This window comes from Leptinotarsa decemlineata, unplaced genomic scaffold (assembly GCF_025532065.1).
Source record: "Leptinotarsa decemlineata unplaced genomic scaffold, Ldec_3_MD MMD2_P_RNA_scaffold_5, whole genome shotgun sequence".
NCBI lineage: Eukaryota > Metazoa > Arthropoda > Insecta > Coleoptera > Chrysomelidae > Leptinotarsa > Leptinotarsa decemlineata.
In genome coordinates, this window is record NW_027412532.1 from 422,316 (window position 1) to 446,681 (window position 24,366).

The 24,366-nt window shown below is 35.4% G+C and overlaps 1 protein-coding gene across 1 annotated transcript; it reads left to right on the top strand.

Annotated features, from left to right (window-relative positions):
• Nucleotides 1-1,974: 1,974 nt before the first annotated feature.
• LOC111517153 (uncharacterized) lies at nucleotides 1,975-23,728 on the top strand. The gene is made up of 2 exons (XM_023173220.2): nucleotides 1,975-2,358; nucleotides 18,127-23,728. Exons 1-2 carry the CDS (start codon nucleotides 2,088-2,090, stop codon nucleotides 18,417-18,419), a joined length of 564 nt encoding a protein of 187 aa, XP_023028988.1. The 5' UTR covers nucleotides 1,975-2,087; the 3' UTR covers nucleotides 18,420-23,728.
• Nucleotides 23,729-24,366: the final 638 nt, after the last annotated feature.

A 24,366-nucleotide genomic window follows, 5' to 3' on the forward strand; every position in this document is an offset into this window, starting at 1 on the left:
GCAGATGTTTTCAGGGGTATAATTATCGGCCCGTTCATTTATAATGGCACTCTCACAAATCAGAGGTATTCACAAATTTTAAGGCAAAATATTAAACCCTTTGTTGATTAATCGCCACTAATGGAGCTCGGAAAGATATATTTTCAACGAGACGGGGCTTCGCCTCACAACACTGCTATTGTTACCAGTTTTTCGGCTGCAAATTTTGGTAATAATAGGATAGCTAACAAAGGACCCAACCGTTGGCCGGCCAGGTCTCCTGACCTGACGCCTATGGACTTTTACCTCAGGGGAAGGATGAAAGATCTTATTGTCAACTTGCCGACCTATTGAACTAATTATTTCAGCAAAAACGTCCGAGAAACGTGTCGCCTATGTGTAGCAAAGGCTGGTAGACATTTAGAACATCTTCTCTGAAGAAATAAATTTCACAGTTTGTAGTATAGTTGTCAATATCCGCGCCAGTCACGCGGGAGACCGAGGTTCGATTCCCCGCCGAGGAGCCACCATGTAATTTCCTCTTCAGTACGTATTTGTGTACTATATATACTATATTTTGATATCTAATCCGGCTCGAAGGACCATGTAATTTCCTTAGATACTTAATTTTTCAAGAAAATACTAAATTTTACTTTTTGACGTCCATTGACCTTTTCTGACAACCAACAACAACTTTTTTATAAAAAATATCTCATTCACAGCTAACTGAATGGAACAAAAAATATACTGAATGATACATGAATTATAGATTTGAAAGCAACAAATAAACAAAATATATATGCTAACATTCGGCTTAGCGTACTCCTTCTAGGTGACTACTTTGTATATGAATCGACATAACTTTTGATTTTGAGTCGATTGACATGTACCTTAGCGTCCGGAAAGGTTAAATAAAAAGTCGGAGAACGCTATATATCAACGTCGCGACGCTACTTGTTTTTCAGTCGTCAGTTTGGAATTTGAATTCTTTTCTAAAGACACTGATGGACGTTATCATTTGGGCTCAACAGCAAAGTTACGTTAGGTCAGGTTAGGTAGGTTAGGTTAGGTTAGGTTAGGTTAGGTTAGGTAGGTTAGGTTAGGTAGGTTGGGTTGAGTTAGGTTAGGTGGGTTAAGTTGAGTTAGGTTGGGTCACTTGCTATCACTTGAGCTCAACAGAAAGGACCTTTTTTTCTACGAAAAAGTGAAACAGCCATAGGTATGCCATGAGTATCATCGAGCAAGACCCGGGTTTTGGATGCTTTCGATGCCTGAAGTATAAGCAAAAAGGTTGCGCTACGATGTCACTGACGACTAAACAGTCAGCATGTTTATGTATGGTCAAGGTTAGTTTAGGTTAGGTTAAGTAGGCTAGGTAGGTTAGATAGGTTAGGTTAGGTTAGGTAGGTTAGATAGGTTAGGTTAGGTTGGGCTAGGTTAGGTAGGTTAGGTTCCATGTGTAAGAAGCGCCAAGGTGGTTTTTAGTGGGTAAATGGTCACGACCGGAGTCCTATATACCCAGGGAAGGGATGAACCTGTACCTGGCAATTCTTAAAGAATTTTCCACCCGCCAAAAAAAAGGTAGGTTAGGTTGGCTTAGGTTAGGTCAGGTGCGGAGCCTCTTTTCATGGAAATATAATGTTTTTAAGCCATCTGGAACAACTTTATGGAACAACTTCATCATTTGATCTCTGCGGACCCTGACTTTTGTATTTCACCTTTCCGGGCGTTAGGGGTCATGTGAATCAACTCAAAATCAAAAGTAATGTCGATTCATATACAAGGTAGCCACCTAGCGGGGTTACGCTAAGCCGAATTTGTACCCAAGCATCAATTTTCATCCGTCTAGTTTGAGAACTGAGTTTGAAAACTGTCCAATTTGGCTCACTCTGTACATAACTCGGAGCAAGAAAATCCATTTCAGGTGACTCACGTCGTCAGGAGTACCGCACGGTACTGCAAAACCCCCTACGTGGTACCGACTCCAAAGTGGGAATCCGTTCGTCAACTTGACACGTCTTAATCAGTAACATTCAGCCTGTTAGCGAGACTCGATCGCGATTAATCTCAGTGCAGCCTTTGCCGGTGAATTGCCGACACTGTTCAACATGTTAACAACGGACGAGGATATTTTCGAGCTGAAAATCCCCGGGAGGTTCGGGGATGATGACTTGACCAGCGTCGAATTCAACATTTCGACGGTTTTCCTGCCTTCTTCAGGCGATAGTTCCAAAGCCACCGGGGTGACTGACCCGGAGTATGAACAATTCTTGGCGGACGTTTGGGTGGGTATCGTTCTCACCCTCATGGTGCTCAGCTGTGTGTGTTTTATGTGTTCGTGTCTCATCTACCACAAGTTCCAGCAGTGGAAGACCAGAGGTAAGGGCATTTTTTGATCGGTTTTTTACAGAAGATTCGAATACAATGAAAAAACAATCCTTTCTACTGTGTTCTGCACAAGACATGGTCTTTTGTTGCTACTACTCATGGGCGGATGTCAAAATAGTTAGGTTTTACGTGTCCAAAATTTCATCTAGTGATTTCATATACTTATATGCATTTCAAACACAAGCAAAATGTTTCTCACATGCACATTTTGATATCTAAAAAGTTTCACAAAGGCGATATTACTTGCAAATGAGATGAATCGCCAATGAAGGCCTAAATTATTTTCTTGGCATGTTCCGTTCCTAAAATATATTCAAATTTCTGGGAAATCATTCATATTTTGTCGGTAGGAGTTTGGGAAACTGGTGTCTTTCAAAATATGTGCTTCTTCAAGCATTTTTCATTGCTTTCCATTGCTTGAAAGCAAGGATACTTGTCCCAACAGTACGGATTTTTCATTGGCATTGTCTTTAAATGATAAAAACCTTAAAAAAATGTTTAAAAATTATCTTATAGCTAATCAAATTTTGTTATACATCCAGCAAAAGCTATCCGGGAAGAGATTCTCAGTTCTTTCCAGCGAATAATAATAATTTCAGTAGAGCAATAAGCACATACATATTTTTATCAGTTTCGTAGTAGATAAAAAGTTCTCTCAGAAAAAACCAAATATTTTTATTACAAGTAATTGGATGCAGATGTATACAGTGCTTTTCTTTAATGCCCTCCCTTTTATTTATTGAACGGGTCAACACAAAAAATTGAAATTTGGGATAATGAGTTTTCGTCAGGAGCTTCAAAAATAATTTGTCACAAGACCCCCCTTTCCATTTAATTTTTTTCCCTGATGGCGCCCTGTTTCCATTTCAAAAGTTTCATCTGTCAATTTCGCTTCAAAATAAAATATTCATGCATTAATTTCATTATCCCAAATTTCAGTTTTTTGTGTTGACTCGTTCAAAAAATAAAAGGGGGGGCATTGGAAAAATGCACTGTATTATAAAGCAGAGTATTCTGGGGCTACTAAAGAAATTTACTGAGGTATGATCTGTGAATAATAAAAGGATTATTGAAAGACCAGTGAGAAATGAAGGTTATGAAGTTGCGGTTTCAGGTCAATTTACTAGTAGTCCGACCTTAAGTACAAGGCGGTTGACCCTTGTTTCCGTCATGGCGGCATGCATTGAACCAGTTTATAATGAATTATAAAATCGTATACATACCACCCATGATGAATGTTATTGTGGAGGAATTGAATGAATGTGGTTTCAATCGTTAATAATTTTGCAAAAGACGTATTTATTTTTTGTCGAACGTAATAACACAATAAATGTTGGCAAAGTGAAGAAATTTGTTATGGCGAATCGTGAAATCTCTATGAAGATGCCGGCATATCGATTGGCTAACTCGCCATTGTTTGTTCGTAATTTTTTGGTCAAAAACAACAGTGTAATGATGCTTTAGCCAATGTATTCACCAGATTTGACCCCTGCGAGTTTTTCCTGTTCCAAGATTGAAGACACCCATGAAACCACGGCGTTTGGCGACGATTGCGGATATGAAAACCAAATTGCCGAGAAAGTTCAAGAACTAACCAAAAAGTGCATACTAGAACTGCTTCGATGGTTAGAAAAAACACTGAAAACACTGAATGTTTTGAAGAGAGTAGTATATTTTGATGAAATAAATCTCTCAAAATTAGTTCTAACGGGTCTAGCTAGAATGTTCTGGACTAGCCTGAAACATCAATGAATGTTTATTGAGATTGAGAAACGGCAAAATGCACAATAAACAAGTTTTTGATAAATACCACTTGAAAGTTATCGTAGAAACCAATTATGAACAAATTCAGTCGTAAAGAGCATGATACTTAGAAAAAAAACCGGTGAATGCAATTATAATAATTGAAAGATCAATGAGTGCTCGACAAGACTACTCAACATCTGCGGCTTCTTGTATAGGCCACCAGGAATGCCCGATTCTAGTCCCATAAGATTCCTACCAGGTCGGTGCTGTACAAACAGTTTTCGAATAACCCCCAGACGAAAACACATATTACTCAATAGAGGTTTGATGGGTGATTTATGTTTTGGTGCCTCAATTCCGATTTTTTTCTGTCACAGATTGATTCCCATAAAACACTCCAGATTGGGGACACCCTATTTGACGTACTACGTTTAACAAAGTAGACGGATTAGCCAGTCACCGACAATAACAAAGTGAATCATTGACCTTTGACGTAACGAAATCACAACCTACAAACTATTTTTCATCCATAGTCATATGGCGAGACCTAGTTTCCTGACTATTAGTAATTCATTTATAGGTCAATCTGTGCGAAATGATACATACAATAATATTAATAGCAACATTTGTTCTTGGACACGCGAAATTTAACAATTCATGGGAACAATGTAGTTTAAGGTCATGAAATCTTCAGAATGTTTGTTTTTTTATACGAGTATAAATGACTACCGAATTCTTACTTGAAATGTTGCGAATTATCAATCGAAGGAAAGTTTTTTCAATGGATGCAACCTTCAGCATGGCCCTCTCCGAATTGGGAATACCGCAAGGGTCGCTATCGGGACCCATATTGTTTGTATTGTAAAAAATGAATTGGAGTATGCAACGCCCTGAATATTCATAACAATATTCGCAGATGACACTACGATTATTATCTCTGACAAATCTCTGCTGCTTTCGCTGCTCTGATGTCTTTATAGAACAAAACAAACTCATACGAATCTTAGTGGCATAAATTACTGTGATTCATGCAGAAATGCTTTTAAAACTTTTAGAATTCTAACTGTTCCTCGTCTTTTAATTTGACTCCTGTTTGTCTGTTTTCGGGAATAGAAATAAGTTGTTCGTATAAATAAGTGTATGATCGGCATAATATTGATACGAGACAAAAAGGCATTGTTTTTCTACCAGTAGCTTTTGAATCACCCGATCAGATGGCTCCACGTGCTTGTAATTTTCCTCCAGATATTATAAAATAATCTAAAATCATGCATATTTTCAAAAGAAAACTCCAGGATTTTCTTGTTAACTGTCATTATCGTTTCGAAGAATGTATGGGTATAAGTAAGAAGTTTTTGACTTTGACAAAAAGAAAAATGAAGATTCATTATTATTATTCAAAAGTTGAGGGTGGGAGGGCTATTGTTGTAGACATCTCATCTTCTCTAGTAATCCTACAAATATTGGCCTTCTGCGGATAATTTTCGATGAATAACGTTCCTTGCTACGTCATTTCGTTCTCAATAATTAAAACATCCCGTACATCATGAGACAGTCATCGTACTTCCCAGTATAAACTAGGGCATTGCACTAATATCTTAAAATCCGGTCAGACGAAAATTAAAATACAAGTTGCTTCTTCAGAAATGATGCATCTTCCCAAAATGGTTGTGCAATATGACACAATGTCATGAAAAACATTTACAGCGCCTGAGGCCCGATGAAATGAATCACAGCGTTCTAGAGGAATACAACCACGTAAATTCATAAAATTTTTGCTCAGGTGTGCTTTCTTAGAAGTTCCGGAGTTTTCTATTACCTACATTAAATGTACCTCCTTGTAATTGTTTACTTGAATTGGAAATTAACACGCAGAAGATTCGCGGAAAGAACAAGCATAAAATAAATTCATAAACTGAAGATGAAAAACCGGTGGGGATTCTCGTGCAAGTTCATAAAAATCTGAATGGCATTTTGTCCTTTAAACAGTATGTACGAGGTTTGTTCAAAAAATAAGGCACGCTATGTACATTCATTTAGCGACTTTTTGGCCGCTGTAACTGCTTATTGTACAGTCGTGTGACCTCATACATTTTGTTGTTGTTTCAGAGTACTTTCCTTTCATTTTCTGTTGCCCTAAACTTGTTACAAACTGAAAATAATGTTTCCTCCTGTCTGCTCCTGTAAATTTTGTTAACAAATGTCTGTTGCCTAACAGGAGGGAAGGAAGGGCTGAACTTTGTCAATAACATAGTGTGCTGCAGAGTTTTCACTGTTTTTTCGGGAGACTGGGGAAAAAAAGCGTTATTGATAATCCCTTTTCACGTTTTTCTTCTCACCATTCAAATTAGGCTTTGCATGGATACATTAAAAACAATGAAGACCCTTGTAAAGTATCAGAAAGAAAGAGTGTATTTTTCCCAAACTCTATATTGGTCAAACGTGAAGAACGCTAGACTTTAGTGTCAAAGGCGCCATCCTGGCAGGTTATGAATTGGTTTTTCCTTCTGTTTTCGCAGGAGTGAAGTTATTTCTGCGGCTTTTATGTGGTCCTTTTCCTGAGAGGGTTCCAACTCGGCGACAAAATTGTGATCACCTCGTTCCTGCTCTCTCATGAGGAATTTACATGATCCATTCAGTACTTTTCTGTCACGTAGACATTATTATTATTATTGAACACGTGTTGCGAATATTTTATTGAAAATCCCACTAGACATGTCTAGTGAAAATCACACAATGAAGCATTTTTAGAATACGCAAATTATACCGTTTTCACACATTATTATTATACATTTATGGCGCAGATTAAAGTTGAAAAAGTTAGCTGTAATTACATTCTCTGGTGATGCTTGTTTCGTTTGAACAACTATTTGGAACAAGACGTTGAACGAGTTATAGTCATTTCTTAATAAAAAAGTATGCTGAATACTTATCATATGGACTTTTGTTGGAACTAATCCATTTGCAATTCACTTTGTATAGAAAAAAGTCTATGTCACCAGAAAAGTTCAAGGTTACCGACTTGAAACGAGTTTTACTTTGGTACACATACGATACCCGCGGAAAATTAAAGACTTGCAGTTTTTAATAGTTATACCAGTGCCCTTGGAATTCTTGCTAATTGAAGTGTAGTAGTCCAAATACTAATTGTTTCCACTCACAGAACATAGAACAGTCGTTACCTAGTGCATTTGTGGTATCTGTTTGGCATTTTACTGAGAAAAAATACTACTACACAGATGAAAATTTAATGCAAAACATCACAAGTTTCTGAAATAGTTGGTATCATCAAATTACGGCAACAGCAATTGCATTGAGAAACTTATAATTTATTTACATAATTATGTATGATTATCATTTCATTAAAAGTACTTTGCCACACACAGGAAAATGTCGCAGGGGGGTCAATCTGGTAAATAAGGTGGCTGAGACATCTTTTCGACCTTCTATGAAAAGCTTATACCACTTGTAAATATTTTTCTGACTCAGAGCTCAGTCACCGTATGACACTGTCAACATTTCAAGTAGTTTTTGAGATGCTGCTTCTGTGACACCCTGTATTTAACCGTATGCACGTCCACCCTGAGGTAAAAACTTTGTTCGAAATAGAACTGTGGGACTCTACAAATGACATTTATTAAAACAAACAACTTTTCTCGTGTAAGAAACAGACTGATAAATCGAAAATAAATAGTCAAAATATGCTGTTATCAACACGATTTCTTTGAGTGATCGATATGAAATGCCAGCGTTTCAGCTATTATCACTAAGGAATTTATTAAATGAGCCAATACCCTAGTCGTTTCCAAAATAGGAGATAATTGCTCGTAGATGTCTATATTATAATAACGTAATTGGTATAGCTGTAGGCGTATTTTTTTCTGCAAATGGATCTCTATTGAATCAGACATTGTCTGTTAAACTAGTTTTGATCGGACAAAAACTAGATCTTGTCACATGTCTTATCTAATAGGTGGGCACAAATAGGTTGAGTAGGTCATGATTTCGTTGTGGGTGCTATTATAAAATCCAATTTCTATACAGAGTGTAGTTAAAGAATACAGTTTATCTATGTTTTCTTCATTTTGTATCTTTCATTTTATAATGGAAGTAGGTGACTGAATTCATGAATGTTATTTATTTGGTTCCGGGCGTATATTCAATCGTTGTTGAAAGCCAAAACGAACTGTAAAATGATTCTGTATGCAACTAGTCCCCGGACAAATGCCCAAGTTTATATTTTTTGTCCATATATATGTATTCTACGAATTCCTAACACACTTTCCAATGCCACAAATTCAAGGCAATGGGCTACTTATAACCAGGAGTAATAATTCTAACGATATATTTTAATCGCTATAACATGTTAAACAACAAAGATAAGCTCCAAATTCTGACGTATACTCTTGGAAATGATATACTGGCACGAATCCGACTTCGATAATATATTTATTTGAAACATTATGATTTATGGCCATTGGAGATTATTCACGATTTGATAATATGAAAGGAATAAAGCAATTCGAAAGTTTTTTGCCTATCAGCATAATTTTTCAAGGACGTTTTTCATTTCGATGGGGGACTATTTCGGGATCTGGTAGCACAGTTTACAGGGAGTTAAGAAACTTAATTTGCCTAAAAAAATGGAAATTTCAAGAGAATGTTTTTGCTGGATTATTTTTCACAACTTTCGACGAGGAGTATCTCAACAAGAATGTGTTGATGAATTTATTCTTTGTATGGCGATAAAGCACCATACAAAACCACAGAGTATATCGCTGGTATAGTGAATTTAATAACAGGCCTCCTTACAGGTTAACCTAACCTAACCTCTCGTACTTAATTCCACAATAATTTGGAAATATCTTTCATAGTTATTTTTGCAAGTAATGAGTGATTTTTTTGCTGTTTTTTTTTTGGCAACATTGTTTTTGACAGATCACACGTGAATCGTGTCTTGTGTCTTTGTCAAACTTGTTCAGTTTGAATGGAAGAGGTTTTTGTATAAAAGTGAATAATTATAAAGTTATTGCAAAGCGCTTTCGACTTTCGTCATCATCAGTGCTCACCTCAAAGTAAGTGAAAATTGAGAATTTTCATTTTAAGGTTATGAAATTTGAAAAATTGTTTATGATTACTTACTTGTTAGGCAACAGGAAGTATCAAAATAAGTACATGATACATTTGTAATATTTGACTTATATAAAACAAAATAGGCTGATAGTCTAGAAAAAACTTTTTTTTTCTTAGCTGGTGAAGAAAGTGCATCGTGCACTTCTTCCAATTAATGGGCAGTTTCGTCGGCCTACTGAGGGAGCTATTCGGAAGCTTGTGACTAAATTTCGAACCCAGTTTACATTATTGGACATTAAACCTCCAACACGCATACGTAGAGTGAGGACCGAAGAAAATATTGCGGCTGTATCCGCCAGTGTTCGTGATGACCGTGAAATATGGATTCGCCAACGTTCACAGCAATTGGGCCTCTGTTACTCCACTACGTGGAAAATTTTGTGAAAGGATTTGGGTGTGAAACCTTATAAAATACAGCTGGTACAAGAATTGAAGCCACACAACGTATAACATTTGGTGTTTTGAATACGAATAAAAAAAAAGAAGCTAGCAGGAAATTGACCCAGAAATTACTAAATAGCTAGGCTTGAGAGAATTTATATGGCCCCAAGAAATCAACGAAGTGAAAAATGGTGGTATATTTATCAAGAAACCATTCTGGAAGAAGCGGAAAGATTTAAAAAAGGAAAGAAAGGAAGACTAAGAAAAAAAGGTGGAAAAATGAAAAAGGCTAACAAGATCGAAAAAAATAGAACAATGGTTATGAATCGAAAAAATAAAAGGGATAGTTGAAAGGGAGAATGATTATTCAATAATCATATGCTTTGAAACATCATTTACATAAATCAGACAAAGGAGAAGGAACATTTTACCTCATTGGAGGATATCACAGTTTTTGAACCACAGCCCCTTAAAAAACAATACAATAATGGTACGGAGACTGAATGAAAACGCTAGTATTTCCAAAAAAACTGATAACGGTTCCATCGTAAATATTAATGATGATAATTTATTGAATAATTCATAATAAAGTCCGAAAACAATGTAGCAACAGCGGTTTTTCCATGCCTTAATGTTCCCCAAGTTCCCGTCCTGTATGAAATATTCCTCAATTCCGCATAACAATTGGAAAGTTACTCATTCAGTAAACAAAAACAATTACTGGATCAGATACGAGGTTATCAGGATATGCTATTAATACATTAGGTCCTTTTCCTACCCAAGGTGGATAAACAAACTTCAGACAAACAGAATTGTTGACGGATTGTGATGATAAAGGTTCATGAAGATTATGTTCATACATTTGAATTGGACAGAACGGTGATTTTTTTCAAGTAATGTTCAAACTATTTAAAAGACACTTTATTGTGAGATTTTTACAAATACGCAACACGTGTTTCGGCATACAATACCTTATTCAAGCCACTGAGACTCCACTGGACCTAATAATTTCAATCTAGTTAGGGCTAAGTAAGCACCTTATTGGGCCAAATAACTGTAGCAAATTTCAACCAAGTTGGTGTAAGGATATTTATGATATCTTATAAATACCGTTTTATTTTCAAACTTCAACGCACTGTATCTCAATCTCAATCACCCTCTTAAGTTTCGTACCGTAGTTAGGAAACACTCGGTATTCTGTTGAGTCCCAAACTTTTCTCTTCAAAATGTAACACGTCATAGCCACGATTAAATTGATGTCCTTTTGCTGAAAAATGCTTTCTATGCCCCTTCTAAGCTATGATACCAATATCTAACGTAAATTCAATTAAAACCCTGTTGACACTTTTACGTTAATCATTTCAACTGTATTTCCACGTCATTGTGAGACTTATCAAGTTTTATTTGAATTTCCGATTCATATATTGGTGATAATGAAATTTGTTGCTGTTTTCACTCTACGACATGTTGGCAGGTTACTTCCAAAGCTTATTTTAGAGCCGTGCCCTCAGCTATTTAATTCTGTACTAGCATTTGTGAAGTTCGTTGGTAATTTGTAGGATAAATAAAACTGCCAACAGAAACAGTTACTGTTAATATCAATAGTTTTAAATAGGTAATATTCAAAACTTTAAGTGGAATTGTGGCAAGGAAAAGGAAAGTTATTTATAGTACGTCTTGATAACACCATATCTAGTTCACTAGTTGTTTGTAAAGTGATTAACTTCACGACGATTATGAAAAAGCGATGTATGTTTTGTAGGACGAGAAAACTTGGGGAATACCCACAAGAGGAAAGTCGTATCAGGTCTGTTGGAAAAATGAGGTGAATGTTTAAACTTAGCGGGTTGAATATGAAGGGGTTAGTGATTTTTTTTATGTTTATACACTCATCTTATGAATATATGAATAGTATATCAATTTTTTTAAAAGCGGCTTACAGTGATCTCTATAATTGGCATTCATCAATATCCTGACTGCAGTTTTCTGAAGTCTGAAGATTTTAATGGAGTGAGAGGAATTACCCCACAAAACTATGCCATAATTCATAAGTGAGTGGAACAAAGCAAAATATGAACTTCTCAGGGCGTCAAGAGACAATACTCTATTTAGCTGTCGAAGAGCAAATATACTCTTACACAGCTTCTCACTCAGTTTATCAATGTGTGCATACCATGATGAATTCCCTTCAAGGGTGAGTCCTAGTAGTTTGGCAGTATCATCGCCATTTTCAGAGGTTTCAATATTTGAGGTCGTAAACAAGACCTTCTGGGTCTTGCTTTCGTTTAATTTCAACTGATTTGTTGTGAAACACAGAGACGCCTGTCTCTGAGTATCATCAGTAATTGATGCTAATTCGATTATGTTTTTCTCAGACTTTATTAGAGTTGTGTCATCTGCGAAAAGAACACATTTACGTGATGACATGAAATGACTGAAGTCATTGAAATATATCAAGAATAGCAATGGTCCCAGAACGAATTCCTGCGGTACACCATTCTTGATAGTTTTATTGTCAGACATGTTTCCATTCACATACACAGATTGGGTTCTGTTACATAAGTACGACTGAAATAAACCATTGCCAAAACCTGTTACTTCAAATGAGGACAATACTGTTGACGTTTTGGCATATTTTTATGCATATCCAGAAGCTTCCATTCACAGTGCAAGATTTAGGTGTACCTCATGCTTCAGTACAACGAATTTTTGAAAAATCACGAAATGCATCCGTATAAATTTACCAAAGTTCAAGCTCTAAAGGCAGAAGACTTCGAACGTAGAATGCATTTTTGTGAATCCCTTTTGATTCATACACAGGAAGATCGGGGGAATTTTTGTCAAAAATAATTTGGAGCGACGAATCAAAATTTACGAGGGATTGTATTTTCAATAGAAGGAATAAACATTTTTGGGCTGATCATAATCCTCATGTTACAAAAGAATTGGGTTTTCAAGAAAAATTTGACCTGAATGTTTTCTGTATTCTGAAGAACAATAAAATTAGCTTTTTTATTTATGAAGACACACTGAATGCAGAGAGATATCTCCAAATATTAAGGACGACTGTGACCGATTTTCGTGAAAATTTGCCTTTAGAGGAATATAGGAATTCGTGGTTTCAACTGGACGGAGCGCCAGCTCATTCCACCTAGGAAGTTTCCAGGAAACTTGACGAACTCTTCGACGATCATTGGTTTAGGCGTTTAGGGCCGTGGGATTGGCCACCGAGATCACCCGATCTCACGCCACTTGACTTTTTTATGGGTTGTTTCAAAGGAAAGGGTATACAGTACTCCAGTGCCTACCAAAGAAGAATTGCGACGGCGAATAGTGCGGAGTATTGAAGATCTGGATCCCCAGGAAATTGAAAAAGCAACCACAAGTCGCGTACAAAAAACATTTTAAAGTGTTTAGAATGTAATGGACAACATTTTCAGCATTTATTGTGAAAATGTGATATTTTGTTTACAATTTTGTTATTTTGAATCATCCTATTCTGTTATTGTCTGTACTTTCACATGTTTTAGCCCACAAAATCTTACTTTTTACCTAGAAATTACTGATTTTTGGTACAGTTGTTCCCTGGAAACTTTGAGCCATAGTAAAGCAAATTATTTTGTAACCTTACAAACTTTCTCTCGTTCATTGGTGTTAATTCAGGATACGTTGTGTTGAATTTTTTACACGTTCTGAAATGATTTGATCACTTTGTTCATGTGTATAATGAATAATTTCATAAGAACTTCGTTTGAATAATCGATATTTGCATTAATTTTGGAAGATGATTCGAAACACCGTCGATAACTCTTTGTAGATTACTTATAAAAGTAACCGAACTGCTATAAGCTTGATAATTCCACTGCTACTTAAATCCAAATTCTAAAAAAAAATTATATTTCTAGAAGAAGCGACTTTATTGAGAAAACTTGACGATTTAGGTATAGGGACATGATATATCATCTTGAAGCATTTTTCACAATGTTTCAATTTACCGAGTAATATACAGGGGGTTCCATTTGAAAAAATGAACTTTTGACTACTTTTATGCACAATGGAAATAATAGTAATTTTAGCACGCCCTGGTTCGAGGTTCAAACCAGCCGTGAGCAATCGTAACATGACCATTAACGCAACCTCCTTAACGTACAGGTCCAGAAGGGTCAGACAAAAAAAACCACTTGAAATGTTGACAGTGGCATACGGTGATTATACTCTGAGTCAGAAAAATGTTTGGAAGCGGTAGAAGTTTTTTACAGAGGGTCGGGAAGATGTGAATGATGAGGAGAAGAAGAAAGGTTGCAATTGAGTTGGTTTTTTGAAAGATCATTATCGCTAGTTTTCACATATTTGCCGGAGAAAATTATCTGTGTTCGGAAATAACTGATTCCAGGTGATGTTTTTTTTTTTGAGGTGCTCAATGGATGTTTTACCTCTTATGCTGTGTTTGATGCTGATTTGTTGCTGTTTGTCCTGCAATATATTTAAGTGGATAACGAGCCCTAATGACATGCAGAATGTCGTTACAATTAGAGTGGTGATTTTGAAATCCTCCGTGAAATAATTAGCTTCACCTTGGACTATTTTTCCTTGTTTTTTCAATGTTTAATAAAAGCCACATTTACGAAACATACCGTTTACTATAATTTGCTGAAATTACAAAGACACTGACATAAAAAAATAGTTGTTTGTTGCCTCAGAACATTGACAGAGAATTCTCAGACATGTGTGAGAAAAATGTTTGGACAATTCTCAGGAAATAAATATTCATAAAGCTAAAAATAACTGTAATTTATTCTCATGGCATCGCTCTGTAACCGCGAATAAAAGTCCCAAAAAGAATAAGTTTCTCCAACGAGATTAAAATGCATATCTTTTAATGATAATTTCTGATTGAAAACAAGTATACACCTCTTCTGAACAGGTTTTTGGGGGAAAGAATCGACACTACAAAAACTGGTATTTTAAATGAAATTTGCCGATTTCACTTTCGACTACTTTTATGTAACGATTTCTGTTGTGAACAGAATAGACTTTTTCATTCTCAAGACCAAATGTTTTGTTCAGATCGAGAAAACGGTGAGATCAAACGAAAAACTATCACACACTAAGGATATCTTATAGGGCGTTCCACAAGGATCAGTACTGGGCCCGATTCTTTTCCATATTTATGTAAATGACCTTGGTACTCTCTCAATTCAAGGAATTTTTACGATCTTTGCAGATGATACCACGCTCCTTTGGCATGTAAAAAATACTTCTAATATGATAGAAACTATCTCTAGTGATTTAGAACCAGAACTATTTGTGCTTTAATATTGAAGAAACAAACCTACCCACCTTCAGCTGTAATATTAACAATTTATACTTGAATCAACAAATGCTTGAGTAACTCCTGAAAGGGACTATAAAAACTATTTTGTCTACAAACTTTGTTAAATTTTATTTTCTATTGTTACATTTTATCTATTAGATATATGAACTTAGTTTTGCTCAAATTGTGTTTCTGGGTATTTGTGTTTTTGAATTTTTTCTTTTATTCTTTGAAGTGCTATATGTACTAGATTTTTTAGCAAGCTTTGTCAACAAGATTGTATTTCCTTGGACAATAAAGTATATGTCTATCTAATCAATGGATTGACTCGCATTTGGCCCAGATTCTAATCCAATTGAACAACAAAATTGATAGCTGCTTTTATTTTCACCTGCTTTGAATCAAATTATCATAATCAATCTCTATTTTTATAGGGATCCAGAATTAATATATGAAAATGAATACAAACAGTTGTCACCTGTTTACTTCAGAGTTTTATAAAATTGGTTACTTTTTGTCCGCACATTTTAGAGAAAAGTCATTGGGAAACGGAAATTAATCAAATATTTCACCGACAAAATCGAAAGTTTCTCTTCAGATACGGAAGCATCTTCAATATTCTCAACAAGTCATTCATTTGATTGATTGATTATTATTAAAAATCAAATTCAAACAATCACTACGAATAACGTCGATTATTTCCTTTTGAAAAAGTCTTGATTTGTGTCATTCTTGGTTTTGGTTCTATATTACGAGGTATGTTAAAAAAACGAGCTGAATTTTCATTTTTCTCAACAAATATTTATTAATTTTTGGTATGTCCTTGTTTCTCAGCGATTCAGTTTTTATCTCTCTAAACGTCACAAAACGCCATCTTTTCATGGGTCTCTCCAATCTTGGAAACAGGAAAAAGTCGCAGGGGGTCAAATCTGGTGAATACGGTGGCTGATGCATGATTACGGTGTTGTTTTTGGCCAAAAATCACGAATGAGCAATGGCGAGTGATCCTGTATAAGAAAAAACATGCCTCCATTTTGTTTCATGAATTGTCAATACGAAATTCTTATCTATACAGAAAAGGCCAATGAAAATAATTTTCTTCCGGACAAAAACAGATTTGTTCTATTTTCACAAGCTCACTCAGTATATTATCATTTAGTATGAATTCATTTTCATTTTCGCTGATCTGCTTCACAGGAAAAGTTCACGTTGACACGAAAAATTAAACAGTCGATTGAAAATACGTTATTCATTAACATTTCAAGGTCGAAATAAGTTTGTACAGGAAATCTCGCCGACAAGAATCCCATACACAATGTAATACGATCTTAGAATTATGACTAGGTGTAACGCCTCTAGGTGTAACGATCAAATTCCAGTTGTTTCAGAAATGCCATTCAATTCACGTCCGTGCGAATCATAAAAAAACAAATGAGATGACACCGTGGCATGGAAATGGAAATCAAACGCTCATAAAATACCACTATCGGCTTTTACCTTAACAAGATGTCGGTGCGACATTTGTTTTGACACGAGTATATACCTCTCTTTGATGGTTTCCCAACAGTAAACAATCGTAAATTATCATACTTCCTGGTACTTGTAGTGTTTTTACGCAGATTATTGTTTGAAACATTGCAACATACACAAGATTCATCCATACTTTTCAGAAACTACTGTGCCAGATTTTGCAATACTGTTCTATAATCCTAAAAAAATTGTTATAATTACAACGTATATCGAGAAATAAAAGTACAGTGAAGAATAAATGCACTTTAATAAATAAGTTTCAATACCAAAACACTTCAAAGTGTCATATCGTCGCTTGTGACGTCACTTTCGAGTAGATTATATGTAAACGTTAAAAGTTCTTTCATAAATTTGAGTACAATATTGTGTGAAACAAGATCCTTGTACTCCCCGGACAAAGTTTTTGTTGTAGTCAACACCGTAATAAAAAAGAGTATGGTCATAATAGCGCCATACGTAGAAGCTGGGACCAAAATTAAGAAGAAGACGAAGAAGTATGTGCCAACCTAGAATGGAAAAGCCCAAAGTCATTAATCTCTAGTTGAATGTATAGAAATAAATGACAGCTGACATAGAAAGTGGGTTTTGATAACACTCCGCATGTTTTCACAGTGTGATCACTGGAAAAGCCTCATTGGTTAGCTGGATACTCAGTGTTTCTGCCAAAGTAACGTCAGTGACAGTTCAGATACGAAATAATTAATCTTGCAAAGTATATAAATTAAAACACATCTGGTCCCTTGGATGTCCCTTGTAGACGACTGAATCAGGTCAAAACGACTGCCATACTGAAGTCGTTTTGACTTGTTCGAACAAAAATTAAAAGTTGGCTGGAACAGTAAAAAATATTACAGTTGTCGATGTCATTTGTTAATTTATGGATACATTTTGATTCATGTGGAACATCGTTACAGTTTAGTTCTTGGATATTCTGTGCATTTCCTCTCTTGAAGATTAAATTTACGAATTCGTCAATGTATATTTATATATTTTGATTACAGAGGCTAGGGTGTATCTATAGCAATTATCCATTGACGTAAGTAGACCGTGACACGGCGATATAGAATATCGTTTATTTATGTTTTTTGAAATGATTTTTTTTCCATAATTACAGATAGTTGTTCGTTACTTTGAAAACTCCATATTCGTTGATTAGGTATATTTTATTGGAATAGTGTTCGAATTATTATCAACAAACTACAAGCAGTTCATTATATTGACTCTTTATAACTCATTTTATGATGTGAATATCGCAATTAACCTTTTGACTCTTATATATTGCTTGATAATTGTGAACTTTACGGACCCCCTACGTTTGAACTTTGGAAAAAATGATTTAGTCTTGTCAGAACAAAAAGGCGACGTTTCCGTTTCACATTAATTGTTTTCATCTGGCAATTTCAATTTTGTTCGTAAGTGAATTGTCTATGTATCCTTCAGCCACATTGGTAGACTTCCAGCCACCGTGCCTCTTAAAATTTGTGATGTTTCCACCATTATCATCAAATGACGTCGCTGAAGTTTGGCAATTATAAGACATTCACGAATCTAATCATTGACCGTCTCGTATGATATCTCCACAACCGCAAAAGTAACTGTCTCTGACTCACACCATCCAAAACCACTAAGACTAACGACCGTTTCTTTCTTTACAGTTATGGAAGCGAGAAACGCTGCGAATTTAGAATCGACAGTCACCGAATCGGAACTGCCTAGCTACACCACAGCTTCCGGTCTTCCCACGTACGAGGAGGCCTTGGAACAGCTGAAGAAGGTCAAAGACTTCACCACGTACACTGCCAAGCGGATGGACTCCAGCGATTGGACGCCGCATACGCCGCCGACGCCAGCGACACCCGCGACTTTGTCCGTCGCCAATCTGTTCGCGGCCTACAAGGGTAGTGCGAATGACAGGGGTAGTTCGGTGAAGAACTCGATGATAGTTTGATTGGTGTTAGGTGATGATAGCAAGGTCTACGCCTTGCCTTGGACGTTGTGATCGAACCCTTGGATGGGTTGACTGACGACAGAGGTGAAGAAGAAGAAGAATCGATTGTTGGCAGCGATGGACTGCCTTGGAAGTACTGGAGATGGTTCCTCACGTGGTGTTCCATATGTATTTACTCCGTGGTTAAGAAACCTCCCGAAAAAATGATAGACGTGACACGAAGAACTCGCTAATCCTTTTGATTTGTCGCATATGGACTGCTTCAGCAGCAGGAAGTAATGGAGGTAGTTGGCGCCTTTTATCTGTTGAAAAATCCTACCAAGGAAAATTCTTACATTATGATTTCCTGAAATAACACGAATATCTCATTGATCATGCTCATTTATCGCAATGCCTTGAACCATGTGGACTGCTGAATCCTTGGTAGGTTCCTGGAAGTATCAAAGCTTGTTTCTCACGAAATCATCAATAGGTGTTCAGTTTCTGTTGAAATAACGTACCGAGGAAGGTTCAGTTGCATTTTGGGAAAGCTAGAGCTGATTCCTCATGTAGTGACTCTCATATGTTGACGTTCTGGCGAAAAAATGCCCCAACGAAGATGCTTCTGTGAGTATTAGAAGATGTGACACCAACTATTAACTTTGCTGATTTGTCGCAGAGCGTGAAATCAGATGGACTGCTGACGCACTGGAAGTATGTAAACCCTTCCATCATTCTAATCCACGTTGGAAAATCATATCAAAGAAGATGTGTTTGGAGGAACTGCCATATGTCACCAAAGAATCAACTAAACTCACAGGTTTGTTATTGTGTCGGTAACCAAGTGTGCTATAGAAGCCCTGAAGGGTTCCTGAAAGGACTGAAACTTGTTCAATGGAAACAAAACACAAGAAGGGCGATTCCTGAGAAAATCAATCATCTAGGGATGGATGATTAGAGATGGGTTTCTTTTACAGATAAAGGTTTTCAATTGACCAAATTGAGTTGATCATACTAATGAATGTGTTTCATGGACTTCATGGAATATTTTCTTATTGAATTTGTATCATAGTACCGGTTTTTGGCCGAAGATGGGGTACAGATACTTTCCAATATCTGGATAAAGGATGTAAAAAGTGAGCAGCTTTGTCACAGCATAATCAATTTCGAAAATACCCATGAACATAGTCGAAATTGTAAAAAAAATATTCTTCAACGCCACATTGATGTCATTTTGACTTCATCTGAGGTTAAATTAATTTTGTTTCATTATAGTTTGCACTGGAACTGTAATTAGGCATGTTAAGGAATGATTCAGAAGATATTTTGATTGAAAAAATCTGGGAAATTGCTAAAAATTAAATACTCATAATTCAAGTAAATATGATGTCACAAAGTCCGTTCATTTTGGTAATTAGCGATATTTTTGCGATATGACGAAATCGATGAAAGCAAATGTGATATTCATGTAAAACATTTGAATTTAAAATGTGTGGCCAAATATTGTTTTGCGAACTTTTTTCCGCAAGTTAAAGTGAGTGTTTATTTCTTTGTACTTAGTCTTCAATAATGGTGCTTTTTTTAAACATTCGACCTAGTTAACACTTTGTTTTATACATTCATGGTTCGATAAGTTCGAGAAGATAACAGAACAATATAATCCAATTCAAAATAGCTGTTGTTCCAAATGACATGTTGATGAATCTGTAAATTTTCCGCATGTTATAACAATTACATTATCAATTTAAATTGGCGTCAGTACTAATATGCCTCGATTCATTGAAAACATTTCTAAATGAGACGTGTGTAGTAAAAACCATTGTCGTAAATCTGGAGAATCCCTCAATTTTGTTTGAAGCTCGTGACAACGATATATTCTGTATTTTAAGCAACCTCGAGTTTGTGCTATTTCATCGATAATATTCATAGACCCGGTTGAACGCCATTCTTCAAAACAACAAGAATTTAAATAAAATTTACATTCCACTATATAGTGGACACGTTTATACCTACTGAAGAAATTATTTCTTTCCATAATTCGTGTCAAATGTTTGGAATAAAGTTTTCATTTTTTACAATGTCGATAGATGGCCACATATTATCAAACTTGTAACCGTTTATTTGCCTTCATCATTTGAATCATCTTCGAATATAAGAGAAAGCTCGTGCAACTCCTAACTATAAGAGGTTGGTTCTGTCTCGACGAATATGGAAATAAAACGATTAAATAATCGAATGTGATTGATATCACGTAGGCTAAAACAGTCAAAAGATGTTGCAAGTATTTTATAACTTTCTTTCAACATTATAATTAGTTACTGTAAAATAATCGCTGTCTTCGGAACATTTTTCATTGGGGAAACAATCAACTCCGGAGATTTTGCGAGACATACCGAAATCAAAGATTGCTTGAGGCGGAATTGATTGTGAAATATATATTATCTTGTACACGAATATCGGAAATATTGTTTATCGAAGATTTTGAAACTCTTATACTATCAGTCTTGACAAACACGAAAAATATACTTTAGAGATAGTATATCGATAATGAGATGAACTTCTCCGTTGCAGACTAATCAGTAACTTTTAATGAATGTATAGTTACAAGATTTGCATAATATTTGTCAGTAGTTTTTTTCAAAATCGAGTGAAATGGCAGCACTGTAAAACTTATTCATTTCGCATCATTACATTTTCTTCTTCTTAATTTATTCTTGATGTTTTGACGTGCGTGAGACATTGCCAACTTGTGTTTGAGGTCGATTTGATGGTTAGTTCCAAAATCACGGAACAAAGACTTTATAGCTAAAATTTTGTTGAAGAGATATTTGTATAAGTAGTTATTGAATGTTTAAATATGTCGTATATGCATTCATGTACTTTTTCTGCACTAAAAAAATCATTTACATTTTGGAGCGTGGTTTGAAAGAGTGGGCAAGACAGAAAAATTTAGTAGTTAGTTTCTAATGAATGAAACATTTCCTTAGAGAGGAACTAACGAATAATATCGGTTTCATCATTTCTTTTCCGGAAAGTGTAAAGGTCTTTTATTTTATGGTGAGGATGTCATGATGTTTTCCTGGAATTTCAAATGATCTTCAGTGTAAGAATCATCAACATGGGAAATCAACATATAATCTGAAATTGGTTCTGAATGCCCTGGTATGATATAATTCACTGAATATCTTTGATTTCGAGAGAAACAAATATTTAATCTTGACCTTACGATAATCCTAAACATGTTTTTTATTCAGTAACTATTTGTTTCAATATGCGGTCCTTGAGAAGTATCATTAATGTATTCATGCAAATCACATTAGACTGTCGCAGATAATAATGATTAATATGTGAAGTAATGTAATGAAACACAATTCACGTCTTTTTTCTTGTTGAAGCCTGCTAATTTTCGTACATCTGACTTTTATCTATTTATTGATTCGACTAGAATATTCTATTGATGATAACCTGAATTTAATATGAACTGAAAACATATTTTATATAAAGTCATTTGAGAACATTTCCTACAATGTGATAATTAGTATGGTCAACTCAATATTTATTTTTGGGCTGTTGAACAAGATTTTTCCATTAAGTGTGTAGACGATAAGTGTATATAAAACGTTGATTTGAATTATCAACGTGTGAGTGCGAATCATTTCTATTCACAAAAACATGTTTGGAAGTGACAATATTTAATTTAGGCAAATACTTAAAAAAGGCTGTGTTAGAATAAGTGGTGTAAGATTATGTATAATGTGATCGCTTTGGGTAACAATAAATCTTTCTTCATCATAACCTTCAGCAATGTTCAAAAGCACTGATATTATACCGTCACTTTCATCATTCCTCTTTCATATTCAAGCTTCAATATTAATCAAGTGCGTTAGTCACGATTTCGGAATTGAACCATCTTTTAAAATTGCTAAGGTTTTAAATATCGAACCATGACAAAAGGGTGGTTCAACACATATAACTCAATTTAAGCCCACTGGGTAGTGAATTTAGCTATCGGAGTAGAATTTACAATCACTGAGTGGTGAAGTTTTGAAAAACTGGCTACAACCAACAGCACATATGATTTGAAATATCGTTATCTCCATTTTCAGCCTCCATCGTATCAGTATTGAATCTTGAGAATATACTAGTTCTTCAAGGTTCAAAACTTCCAATCTGCGTTCTACTGATCTATGTTCGAAAAGATAAGTCACTGAAGCTTTGACATTTGACGTACTTGTCATAACCTTGTCTTTGAAAAAGAATCAGAGCAAATTGCCAAGAAATCTCCAGAATTGTTCTGCTTTTATGAAGTTCAACAAACCCTGTTGGATTTTGTTGATCTTCAAACTCAAAACTGGCCACAGAGGACTCACTAATTTCAATATAATTTTTCGACGTTTGATAGCATTTCTATCAAAGCTGTGAATTCTGTGCTCAAGACTCAACGAATTAGTTTCATTAACGAGCTTGTCAAGCTTTGAATGTCAAAGCAAATTACTGTTGCTACTCAAGCCCTTAAATCACAATAAGGTTAAGTCATGGCAGTGTTACCATTGGTATTATATTTGCTCTCATCATGAGAAGCAGTACAGAATAAGTAGGTTGGCAAAGCTGTCATATCTTCATGGCAGTATTGATTATTCGTTCTGCCATTTTTTTCAATGGAGCGAAATTTGAACAACTTTCAAAAATATGTTGCATTCCTGCTGCACATTGCTTTACTGCTGGCAGTACTTCAATCAGTTCAATCCCTCTTGACTACTGCACGTCACTTCATAAACGACTTCAGTGGTGAATAAATTGAATTTTGTAACCAAGGAATAGAGGCTTATTTTACCCAAAGTGGCAGGTAGTTGAATTGTATTCTTTATGAGCTAAACAAATTGGGAGGAATGCCAAATGAATACTGCTAAGAAGTTATTTCTTATTGCATAATACTGGGGTCATAAAAGTTCATGAAATGTAAATAATCTTTGTTGTGAGTTTGGTTCTTTGTTCGGTCTTGTGAAGCTCAAGAAAAAACTGCTTTAGTTCCATAGAGATGGACACATTTATTAATATCCAACAAAGTGTCAATTACTGTCAACATTATACGATATGTTATTGAGTAAATCCGTGAACGACGAAGAGTCATGTGATTTTTCTGCCCAATTTATTGTTCTATAAATTTTCCAATATGAAAACGACTCTTCCTGTTTATTAGAAGGAACAAGTGATAATTAAATTTAAGTCTGATGACGCTCGAAGTCAACTAATCATTATTTCAGATGATTTTGTAAATATTTGTTATTTATGTGGTAGCGATAATATCATTAAAATAACGTTTATTATAATGGTTGTTTCATTTACTGGTTGTTGTCAATAAGTGCAATGGATAATGACTGCATTGAAGTGGAACTTAATTCATGATAGGCTGGTCAAAGAGGTATCAGAAACAGAGGAGTGCAAACAGTGCATTTTTTTAATGCCACCACCCTTTTCATTTTTTGAACGGGTCAACTCCAAAATTTTGAAAATTTTCCGAGATATTAAGAAAAAACTGAAGCCCCATTTTTTTTTCACTTAATTGTTTATAACTTTTGTAATTTTTATCGGCGTGTTTCCGGACCTCTCCTTAAACTTTCTAGGCAAAAATACGAATCGAATGACACCTTGGTCGTAATTTTTGGACAGGGCTGAAAAATGTTACAAAAAAAGTACATGTGAACTAGACTTCAGAAAGATGTGTCACAAAGCCCCCTTTCCATTCAATTTTTTTCCCAGATGGCGTCCAGTCGCCATCTTCAAAGGTTCATCTGTCAATTTCACTTCAAAATTAAGTATTCATGCATTAATTCTATAATCCCAAATTTTAATTTTTTGTGTTGACCCGTTAAAAAAATTAAAGGGGAGAACATTAAAGAAATGCACTGTGTGTATAAAACAGTTGTAGCAAGTCTAAGAGATGGTTTAGCATCAAAAATTCAATCAG

What these genes read in the sequence shown, in the direction of transcription:
- LOC111517153 (XM_023173220.2), top strand. Translation starts at nt 2,088, where the DNA reads ATGTTAACAACGGACGAGGATATTTTCGAGCTGAAAATCCCCGGGAGG. An exon ending in CCAGCAGTGGAAGACCAGAG is followed by an intron (nt 2,359 to 18,126) that starts GTAAGGGCATTT and finishes CTTTCTTTACAG; the next exon opens with TTATGGAAGCGAGAAACGCT.